The sequence below is a fragment of the Sinocyclocheilus grahami genome, unplaced genomic scaffold (assembly GCF_001515645.1).
Source record: "Sinocyclocheilus grahami isolate Dianchi unplaced genomic scaffold, SAMN03320097.WGS_v1.1 scaffold28.1, whole genome shotgun sequence".
Classification (NCBI taxonomy): Eukaryota; Metazoa; Chordata; class Actinopteri; order Cypriniformes; family Cyprinidae; genus Sinocyclocheilus; species Sinocyclocheilus grahami.
The window spans coordinates 1,759,301-1,771,077 of record NW_015505207.1 but is presented as its reverse complement, the minus strand read 5'-3'; the positions used below and the strand labels follow the sequence as shown (position 1 = coordinate 1,771,077).

The window sequence follows — 11,777 nt, the reverse complement described above, 5'->3', positions numbered from 1 at the left end:
TATAAAAGTTAAGACTTGTCGACGACCCTCCTAAAACGCCTCGTTTAAACACGCCCCCACATATCTACGTCACTGTGTGGGAAGATTTGCATAACACCGCCCAAATGTTCACGCAAAGAAAGAAGGCGTAACTTTTATTCTCGCTGTTTCCGCCGCCGCCATGTTGAGGAGTCGCTGTGTGTTTCGTTGTGAAAGCAAAACTACTTTGTTTGGCCTTCCAAAAGAAGACACAACTAGAAATCAGTGGTTAAGTTGTATTTACAACACTGTTCCAGAACAGTTCAACCCAAATATTCAGATGTGTGCTGCACATTTTATGGAGGATGAGGATTGTTTCCTGAACCTGCAGACTAGCCTACAAATATGCATGCGCCTGTGCTCAAAGGCTGTTTCTATAAAGTGGGGCAGTTCCAACTTTGCAAGGACAGTCTGGCGCTTCTGACTCACAGCCTGTAAGTACGTTTTTTATATTTAAATAATTTGCGAGTTTTGAGCAGTGTAGAGTAGGCTTGTTGTTTGTTGTCTCCAGTATGCACTAATCCACAAATTACTTGAGTTATTCGGTTTATAAACGTTCCTGACACTCCCTCTGACGCGAAATAAACCAATATCCCGAGTTATTCAGTTACTCCTAACAGTACATTGACTGAACTGCTAAAAGAGAACCGATGATGGGATGTGCATGAGCAGAGCAGCTGGACTGAGTCTCATCCTGCTGGGAGACGGCATCACAGTATGTTAAGGGGTGTAACATTTCCGTCACATGCTTGAGGCATTCGGCCAATCACAACGCACTGGATAGCTGGGCAATCAGAGCACACCTCGCTTTTTTAGAACGATGAACTTTGTAAAAATTGACGCGTTTCAGAAAGGCAGGGCATAGAGGAGAAACAATAATGTACATTATATGGAAAATAATGTGTTTTTTGAACTTTAAACCGCATAAACACATTGCATTACACCAAATACACAAAATAATGTTCTTTTTAGCCAAGTCATATGACCCCTTTAAAAGAATAAAGATATTTAAAAAAATGGAATTGTAAGGCATGAGAATTTTTTTTTTGTTTTTTTGGAGAATCTTTGTCCTTGACGCACACTGGCCCATTGTTTATGATTGGTGCTTGTTTGTTTTATCTCCAGTATGCAGACCTGAACCGCAGCATTGACGCGCTGAACGCCTGGAGGAATGCCACCATGCTAAAGCCTGACCACAGCCTGGCGTGGAACAACATGGTCATATTGTTGGACAACACTGGTAAGGTGTAAACGGAAAGTGATTTATTAAAAGGCTAGTGCATACTGTCACAAATAGTGTAAAATTTGTGTACTTACAGCTGATATACTTCTCTTATTAGATGCCATCTGAAATACTTGAATCTGATTGGCTAGTTGTTGCATTCCACGGTCAATTATTTATATGACCACTAAATGACCACTAAACTTTATATGACCACTAAACTTTATAATTAGCCATTGTCCTAGGGTCCCTTTTCGTACATATCTACATATTATCTCGCTTAACATATAATAAAAAATAATTTCAACTGAATTCAATATTTGATGTTCATTTGCTTTTATATGGTATAATAAGCAAAATAATGTGGTATAATAAGCAGAATAATGTACAGTTAGCTGACTATGCATATATCACAGTTTAGCAATGCAGTATAGATCTGTATTGTTACGTTCAGACAGGGGCAGTCATGTATGCTTAAACTGAGTGAGTGTTCTCATTAAACGTGACCTTGACCCTGCCCTTGGGGGTAAACGGATGATCTTGGCCTCCTCCCAAATCTTCCCGCCTTGTCGTTTTCATCTGGTGTCCCAAGTATAGCCGCGGCTCATAGCTGTGTGTGAGATAGAGGGAGAGAGAGGTGTGAACTTCCATTCTGCAGATGCTGAGCGTCAGGTGCACGCTGCCACATGGGGCCATGCTGCATAATTAGTTCACCCTTTACAACAATTAACTCCTGCACCCCATCTTCACCCCCTTATCTCATCAGAGACCCTACAGGGATGGTTAACTGAGCTATTTGTTAAATTATCAAATTACCTTTTAATACTTTTTCTTTGCATGATATAAAGAGCACATACTACAATATAGTTCACAAAGCATAACAGACTTGGTGATATAACATAAAGCTCTGTTTTAAAATACGTTTTTATATTTGAAAAATGTCACAAAACATTTTTGGAACATTTGTGAACATTTTTGGGTGATGCAAATGAACCATATAATCAGTGTTTTCTGCATTTTGAGTCATGAATGTCTAATGTCTGCCTTTGGAAAAATTTACGGAATTAATAATTAAGAAATACACTAAAATCACTGTTATTTACAATGTTGTTTGATTTGTATCACTGGCAAGCTAATTGCACATATATTACAAACATTTATTGCAAATTTTATATATATCGCAAATTTTTCTTGCCCCGCCCTATAAAAAGTTTAATTTTTAAAACTTTGTTTAAACATATTTAGGTCAGTAAACCATATTGTTATGCATCTATTTGTAGCTTGTGTTTTTATGATGATGAGAAACATTTTTTTCAAAAGTTTCCATTCTGACGAGATGTTACAAGATTAATAGAGGATGTCCTTTCTGGGAAATGCCGGCATAAGAACCCAACATGATTAGACCGGAAGAGCAAGAATCAGCAATGCTTGAAATTTATGTATTAAAAGCCTTGTGTGTTGTTTTAAAGCCACTCTTCCCTGCCGTGTGGAGAATGGCGCGACTCCCTGACAGAAGCCGTTTATTCAAACGCGTCTCCCAGGCAGGTTGGCCCTCCCTGGAGAGTCTTGGCACGGTCCATTTTCTTTGCCAAAAAAAATAAAACACTCTGGCACCAGCATCATCTCCCTCTGCATTTTCCAGCCTCACTTGATCCCAAAAATAAGTAAATGATTGCAAAAAGCGAATTGGAGATGCTTTCTACTGCTGTTCTTTCCCTGTAATATTAAACTGAAAGCGCATCAAGAAAGTGTGCAAACATAAAACATGAGTCATGTTTAGGTTTCAACGGTTAGGAAGAATCCTCAGCAGCTCATGAATTTGTTAAGGGCCAGCCGGTGAGAGAAGATCTATCTGAGTCTGTGGTCAGAGGGAGTTTTGACATCCAGATCAATAAGTCAGTAGCCCTTGTGCTGCCCTCTAATTAGGAAACTAAAAGAATCAGCCATGTGTGGAGTTGAAAAACTCTCTTCTGGAGGTTGCTGACACACCAGAGCAATCCGCTCTGCACAGTCAACAGAAATTACAGATTGACAACTATACGGTTGTCCTTTTGTGACATTTAGAACCATTCATAAAAATGTAAACAATTTGCTCCTTCACAGTTCTTTGTGGGTTTTTTGGTTGTTGTTTTATAATTGGCTAATTTGAATGATTGAAGTGGTCTGGCACACAACAAACACGCTTCTTCTGTGCAAGAGACCTAGCTCTAAGAGTCTGGTACTGAATGCTAGTTAAATGTTCTTTTTACATTTGTCCCTATGGAGCTACTTAGGTGTTTTGTGTGATTTTAGCACATTGCTGGGGTTCTCGGTGGTTGCTTGGTGTTTGTTAGGATATTCTGAGTGGATGCTTGGTGGTTACTTGCAGGCTTAAGTCAAAAGAGTCCACCCCCAAGTCACTATGATATTCTGGTCCTTAGATATCGCTTGGGTTCCTCATTCAGTGTAATAGACTCTATGCTTGAACACTTCTGCATTAGCCTTCTTGGCCATCTCAACTTCCAGTGCAGTGTATGGAAATTGTGAGAAAATGAAACCTTGAGGAAGTGCCATTCAATATTAATATTAAAGTTTATGGAATTTGTTAATAAGAAATGTTAATTGTTTTAATATAATATACAAAAATTGTACTACTGTTAATATATATGATATTATATATTATAATATAGTCTAATTGATTGTGTTTGACAGTTATTAGACCGAAAGAGTTTACTATGGGAAAATACTACACCTGAAGCTTGTGTAGGACTAAGATTTCAATATATATTTGTCTACTGCCTACATTTTTCTAAAGCCAATTCTGCCAAGAATCATTAAGTCTAAATTCTTTTAAAAAAGTAAAAGCTCAGCTGTTTGAGTTATCATTCATAACCTATTGAGCAACAGTAATATTTTGTGTCTTAGCAAGGTAACAGTTCATGTTATATTTCATTACAGGTAATCTGGCTCAGGCTGAGCTGATTGGAAAGGAAGCATTAAAGATATTGCCAAAAGATCACACCATCATGTTTTCCCTCGCCAATGTCCTTGGGAAACAGGAAAAGTACAAGGTTAATACAAACTTTTTTTTTTCCCTTGTAGTGCTTCTTTTCTGTGAAAATGTTACTCAAACTATTTCTTTGATACAGCAGGAACTTTATAATAACCAATGTTCCCTTTTCTCTCAGGAGTCGGAAGGATTCTTTCTTAACGCTCTGAAGATCAACCCAAACATTGCCAGTTGCCATGGTAATCTTGGTAAGTCTCCCAGAATCCCGCTGACATTTCAGTATTGTCACAGAAAACAGTTGTGCAAGTTTTGACTCCTGCAATGTTACACGATACAGGCATAAATCGATGCGACTGAATCAATAAACAAAGCGAAGTGGCTATGACTCTTCTCCCATTCACTGGGGACCAATGCTGAGTTACTGTACAGTCCCTTGATTTAAGTGACAGGTCTTTTTTTGTGCTCTTGCAGCTGTTCTTTATCACCGTTGGGGAAAACTAGACTTAGCAAAGCGGCACTATGAACTGTCTCTTCGACTGGATCCCAGCGCTCCAGGGACCAAGGAAAACTACAACATGCTAAAACGCAAACTGGAACAGCGGCAAAGGACTGTTGGATAACACTGTTTTTTGATAACTGCATGCCACACAAGTCTTTGTACGGTCTCTACATAACTAAATAAATTAATTCATCTGATTATTTTTCACTTTTGTTCTTTATGAATGCCTACAGATGCTGTAAATGCACACAGTACTTCCATTCTGGCCACATTATAGTCTTAATATCAAGACTGTGGTTTCTTAACCGGCTCAAATGAGTTTGTCACATGTAACTGTAGTCTCAAGACATATGGAACATATCCACTATCTTGACTTTCATCTTTGACCTCATGTTATGTCAGCTGGGCCTCTATTTATTAGTCTGTTACACTTTGTAATTGCAAAGTATGTTACTCTTGGCCATCCACCAAGAACGTACCCCACTGTGGACATCGCAACAAATTGCATTTTAAAATGTCGAGTTATCTTGAGTCACACACACCATAGGCCAATGGTTTTTGTTACAGTGTTTGTTTACACGCCTTCCGCGATATCTAACATGCGTGTCTTGAGGACCGGATCGTGGCCTTTCGTTCCTCCGAGTCCTCTGTAGTTAATGTCGGAAAGGTGTTTTGCGAGTCTGTGTTCTGATGTGCCGAGGCCGGAGCCATAGGGTCAGCCCAAGTAGGAAGCCAGCAGTCATGACAGCAAGGAAAACAGTGAAGCTCAGAATAGGGGCTTCAAAGGAGGTGGAACGCAGTCCCTAGGGGCATCTCACACATGCTGGCTGCTCTTGAAAGTTAGTGGGCTGAGCGAGGGCTGACCTCGAGACACAACTTCAGTCAACAAGTCTCCTCCTTAGTTTAAAGTGCACCGTGCTTCTATTTTTTCACCTGCTTCCTCCAGCCAACGGGACACTTTTGAAGAACCAGGATCGCAGAGACAGTGCTAAGATGACAGGGTTGTTGGTTCTAATGATACCATCCTCAGATCTGAAATATCAGCCTGCAGTTGTTATATATAGATTAAGGTATTACTAGAATCGCTTTTTTGGAACAACAAAAACACTTGAATTAATGTGTAACCACTGTCTGTCTGTCTTTTCATGCCATTCCTACTTCTACTTCCCTTCACACTGCTGAAACTGAACCAACATGGGTGGACTGGTGTCTTTCCATCTTTGCTTGAATTTCACACATGTACCAGTAATATGTTCATAGTGTTGCATAGAAGGATTGCTGTGTCCACTTTTGTTTTTGCACATTATTGAGTTTAAAAGTGTGTGCAATGCATTGGACCGCTGAATAGCCTCTGAAAAAGTGAACAGTTGTACTAAAATTCATGGATAGGTTAAGTGGTAGAAGAATACAGCAGCTTAAAAACAACAACAAAAACCCTGAACTATATGTGAAAGCCGTATGGAGAATGCGTTGGAGCATGGATGTTAGATAAAGAATGATCAGAGCTGGTATTCCTGGGACACAGGAAGCTGTATAGTACTGATTTGATTGAATATATGACATTACGTGAATTGTAATTATAAAATTTACTTGCTGGAGAGAGTTGTTAAAAAGTGTCAGGGAACATCAACCTGTCAAGTTTTCCTTAAATCTGAGGGTCACTTTAGTGTAATCAAGACAGAACCAGTAGAATTTTTTTAACGTAATTTTAATTGGCTAAATGTCTTGATTAGAACTTGAAATACTTGATTCGTATTGGTCAATCGCAACATGGTTACATACTTTTGTATAGTACAATGACCTTCCCTGTCACCAATTTCTTTTGGTGAAAGAAATTTTCTTTTTTTTTTCCGGCAAGATTTCGATATGATTTTTTTATTTTTTTATTCCTAACAAGAGTTATGTTCACCAAGGCTGCAAAAATACTGTAAAACAGATATACTTTGAAATATTATTAAAATTTTACATAACTATTTTCTATTCGAATATTTTTTGAATATATTACACAATCCTTCATAAATCATTCTAATTTGCTCATGATCATTTCAAATTATTATTATTGTTGAAAATTATTAATAAATATGCCAAGTTCATAGAAATGTAGTCTTTGTATTCTTTTAGGTTTCATATTCTTATGAAAGAAAGAAAAAACTATTTAAAATTGATGTGTAACCATCAAGTATAAGTAATAAAATATTTGATTTAAAAATATATAAATATAATATTTTCCTTATACATTGAACACGTGACTGTACATATCTTCATATTTTCAAAAAAAATTATATTTTTCAAAGGTAAAAATATTTAACAATATCATGAATTATGAATTTTTAAGTACCACAATATTACTTAAAGCCTTGCCTTGACATAAAAAAGGTTAAAGTATCTGATACTTTGAGAAACGCACTGACCTTGGCATGAAGTCATGAGGGTCTACAGGGGTCCTCTATAGATCTTCTTTGCTGCATATGTATGGCTCACATGACTTACTGTAAGTAGATTTTTTTAATCCCCGAAAAATAATAATAAAACATGCCAAACTACTTAATAGTTTAATGAGGCTTTTCATTATGATATTATTCATAACAGACATCAGACCCCCAAAAAATATCACAATGAATTCTAATATAGAAATAAAAAACATTCTCATTATGGATAAGTTATACTCAAGTAACTATAAATTAATAGCATTTTTATGTATTTCTGAATATATTAACAGCTAGGACAAAAAAGTGTCACCTTGATGTAGAAGATAACTTACTGTAGCCCGGTTGTTTAAAATAAAGAGAGTGTTCTTTTCCTTATGGAGACAAATGGAGAAACCTTTTTTTTTTTAAGGGAGCCCTCTTAGCTGTTTTGCACAACAAAATGAGATGCTCTGGATCTTATTGAAAAAAAGGTGCACTGAGATGGAAATGTATTAACTGGCACCAGTTAATGTGTGCATTATTCATTTCTGGTAAGCATGAAAAATGATTTAAAGAGGTTTGAAATTGCAGCTGCAAAGGCTGACTGCACCGAGCCAAACTTGTTCATTTGATCCTTTAGCGGTGCAGAAGGGTGTGAGCTGCTCTCTGGACAGGGTTTACAGTAACAGCTGTGCTCCTCTCACAAGGGGGCGGCCACTCGGCCGGGTGGTGGGCCACTCCGAACAGATGGAAAAATACATCAGAGCTCTCTCACTGTTATTAAAAACACAATATCCTCTGCTTTTTAGGGTTTAAGGCGGGTGGGGGTGAATAGGGCGGGACGGGATCGAATGGAATGGCTGTTGGGTAATTTCTTATCATCTGCTTTTCCAGAAATAAGAGAAGAAAAAACGGAGACTCTGTATTTGTCTCATGTCAGTCGCGAGGGGCTTCTTGTGTTCTTTATTTTATCAGAATTTATTTGAAATAATTCCCTAAAAATTTACATTTCTTTACAGCCAATTTTGATTATCTTAATGTGTCCTTGATATAATTATGCATTTCTTTAAAAAATGTCATACTAAATTTTTTTGAACAGTAGTGTATTTGGTAATTTGCAATGTATTAAGCAATATTATAAGACCGTTTTGATTTATGTAGATTTGTAAGTAGTGTCCATTTTTGATGTTTGTAATGTAATGAATGTAAGTTTCAGATAAAAGATCAAGAGCAGAACAGTATATTCAATTTGATCTAGCAAGGAACTTACGAAGCATGCTAAATTTAACCTCATCTCACAAACATGTTGCTATAGGAATATCACAGCATGACAATTCATTTATTCATTCATTCATTGTTGATTGCGATGGTACTAGTATAAGTTGAGAGGACTAAATGAGGAAGAAATTAGATAAATATGTATCAAATGAAACATCTTCCACTTTTTGATGATCTCTAACCATTATGAACCAATTTCTGTTGTGACCCCGGCTCTCTAGTTCAAACCACTAACAATTAAGCCTCACTGTTTCCACACCAGCAGTTCTAGGAATTGTCTGCGATCCTTTGAATCCAAGAGCTGGTGGAATCTGTTTTAAGTGAAAACAAGGGAAATCTTTTTATTTTTGTATTTTAACAGTCAGTGACCTGAGGTTTATTTAAGCTTCAGCACTATGGCTAGATCGCAGTGCAACACTTGACACGTGCCGCTTTGTGAACGTTATTAGCCGCTTGGCCCCACAGTATGTTTAGATGAACAAGCCCTGAATCACATGTTCTTTGTGTCTGTGTGTTTTTCTTGGGCTCTCTCTCAGCACCACCCCACTTTAGCTCAGCGAGGGCAGCGAGGAGGAAACGGTGCCAGTGGCATATGGCTTGCCACTGTGCTAAACATCCATACTACAGACAGGTCCATCAGTCACAGCTCTGGCCGTGTGAGAGGCGAGTATGGGTGCCTGATAGATGGTGTTTAGAGCTTACCTGCTGTTACGACATCACCACTGAAACACTGGGCTCCCCCCAAAAGCCCACGCCGACACTGGAAACCGCAAAGCGTGAAATACCATGTCTGGAAGTGCCTACCGAGTCGGTTTATTTTTGTATTTTAACAGTCAGTGACCTGAGGTTTATTTAAGCTTCAGCACTATGGCTAGATCGCAGTGCAACACTTGACACGTGCCGCTTTGTGAACGTTATTAGCCGCTTGGCCCCACAGTATGTTTAGATGAACAAGCCCTGAATCACATTTTACAGCTCAGAGCTCCTCTGACAGACTGCTAATCAATCTGACAGGATGTTGTCAATGTTGCTCTTCTAAAATGCTCCCTGGCCCACCCTGCAGTCCTTTAAACAAAACTAATGGGTTGTGATGTCGGCTCTCCGACTTCCAGTCTAATTGATGTACATTTTGCAGATCTTCCCAGAACGGTAGCCTCCATCCGGCATGGTACATCCGCTCCTTTGACACTGGGTCAGGATTCACGCACATGTGTGATTATTAGGATGGCACTCATTAGGGAGCATCTTGCCTGACACTGTCGTCGCCCCGCTCTGAGGAGCACTCCGCGAATTACTGCGATACACTCCCCGGCATTTTAAAAAGGACTGATTGTCACACGCGATACCGCCACCACCAGTCCCCACGTTCACCTCTGCCCTACTGTGATTAATTGTTCGTGATGGGCAAGTAGAGGCCAGCTGCTGGTCTGGGTTTGCTGAATTAATATCATGGGCATTTTCTGCCAACCCTGCCCTGTCATTCACAAGTCCTTGAGACATGAAACAAGTTTAGATGTATGGGAGCATTTTTTTGTATTTCGTCTTTATCTCTGATTATGTCATTTATTTGATTTGGTTTTAAAACCCATTCAAATTTAAAAGCAAAAAATTAGTTTCAAATATGCCAAGTTCATAGAAATGTAGTCTTTGTATTCTTTTAGGTTTCATATTCTTATGAAAGAAAGAAAAAACTATTTAAAATTGATGTGTAACCATCAAGTATAAGTAATAAAATATTTGATTTAAAAATATATAAATATAATATTTTCCTTACAAATTGGTTAGAAGATTGGGTAAAATTGGACCATTCTTCTCAAAGCCTTTTCCTACTTCTATGAGGAAAGGTTTGTCTTTGTTCCTACTTGGGTCCGGTGTTTTTCTGCCAAATTTAACAGAAGGCTCTGAGGGTAAAGGGGGTCCACCCCACCAATACCTTCTGCTGCTGAGCAACTACCCAGGAAAGACACTCGCTCAGAACCCCGCTGCCTGCACCACAAAGTTAAAATCCTTTAATTAGACCTTTATGTTTTTCCCCCCCATCTAACATTCTTCGTCAGAGTTGCTGGATTATAAAAAAAGTAATTAGACTTTTAAGCTTCAAGCAGAATTCAGTGTCTGCACACATGACATTGTGTAAAGATGTTTAGCTAATGCAAATGTTATTTATAACATTATTTAATACTGGAAACTCATTTACTTTTAACAGTGAAACAATGTCTTACATTTTAAGGAATTTATTCATGATGACACTTTTCAATCAATGAATTGCTAGATCTATGCAAATTAAACTATTCTGAGTAAGAGAAAAAAATATCTTATCAGGCTACATATAATTAACAAAGGTCAACAAAATATGTAATACATTCTACTAAACTAGTCTGCAGCTCCAGAATCTCTACTAATCAAGTCTGCAGCTGCAGAACTGGCCATCGGGGGCAGTGCTGTCTAAGAAACCACTTACACAATCTCTTCTGAGGTAAAAAAACAAAAAGAGGCAAACCCATTCTCTCAAAAAATCTCATATGTGAAATAAAATGGTTTGTTGTTACTTATTAAAACAAGCAAACAAACAAACATCTACAAAAACATAAAAATTTAACTAATTTCTATAACGCTTTCTGACATTTCTAAAACAAAACTACCAGAATATGTATAAATTAAAAGAATTGATTAGGCAAGGACAGGTATTATTTGCCATATTTTTCATAGTCTAAAATAAATTGATAGTTTGATCACCCAAACTGCCCAACTCCAGCAAAAATAAATAAATAAAAATAGACAATACAGGTTAACAACGTGTATGTAACATGAAATAATAATAAAAATAAAATCTAAATCTTGTATTCTGTACAAAATCCTGAACAAACTACACTGACTGAAAACGTTCATGGGCATATCGAAAAGGAAGGGTACAAGGGGAGGAAGTGTTATATAATTAACACTATCTAAATAAATAAACAATCAAACTGGCACCAAGGAGGCTCTGTTTTCTGTGTTAATGCACTATTGGATTTCCAAACATTTAAATGGGTCTAATTAATGCCTCACTCACTGTGGTCTTATTACTAAAAAGGCTAATTATGCAGATGGATAACATCAGAGCAGGAGCATTTACATGTAAAATCAGAAAGCCATTTACTAAATGAGCATTCTTTCCATCTGTTGGTAGAATATTATAATTCTGTGCCTCTGCATGTTTGAAGATATAACATGAAATGATATTTCTGAAATGAGCTAAGTATTCCAATTTGACTCCACAATGTTAGATAATATAATATACTCAGTGCTACCATTGCCTTGCAGCCAATACTGAACTAAAAAACATGTAATATTAAATATTAGCAAAAACAAAAGTATACATAT

General features: G+C 37.5%; 1 protein-coding gene across 1 annotated transcript in view; it reads left to right on the top strand.

Annotated features, from left to right (window-relative positions):
• The window catches only part of LOC107569561 (transmembrane and TPR repeat-containing protein 4-like), a 13,323-nt gene extending 8,433 nt beyond the window's left edge, over positions 1-4,890 (top strand). Inside the window, exons 15-18 of the mRNA XM_016255681.1 lie at positions 1,144-1,258; positions 4,178-4,290; positions 4,408-4,477; positions 4,701-4,890. Coding sequence (XP_016111167.1) covers positions 1,144-1,258; positions 4,178-4,290; positions 4,408-4,477; positions 4,701-4,849 — 447 coding nt within the window. The 3' untranslated portion in view covers positions 4,850-4,890. The remainder of the gene's footprint in view (positions 1-1,143; positions 1,259-4,177; positions 4,291-4,407; positions 4,478-4,700) is intronic.
• Positions 4,891-11,777: the final 6,887 nt, after the last annotated feature.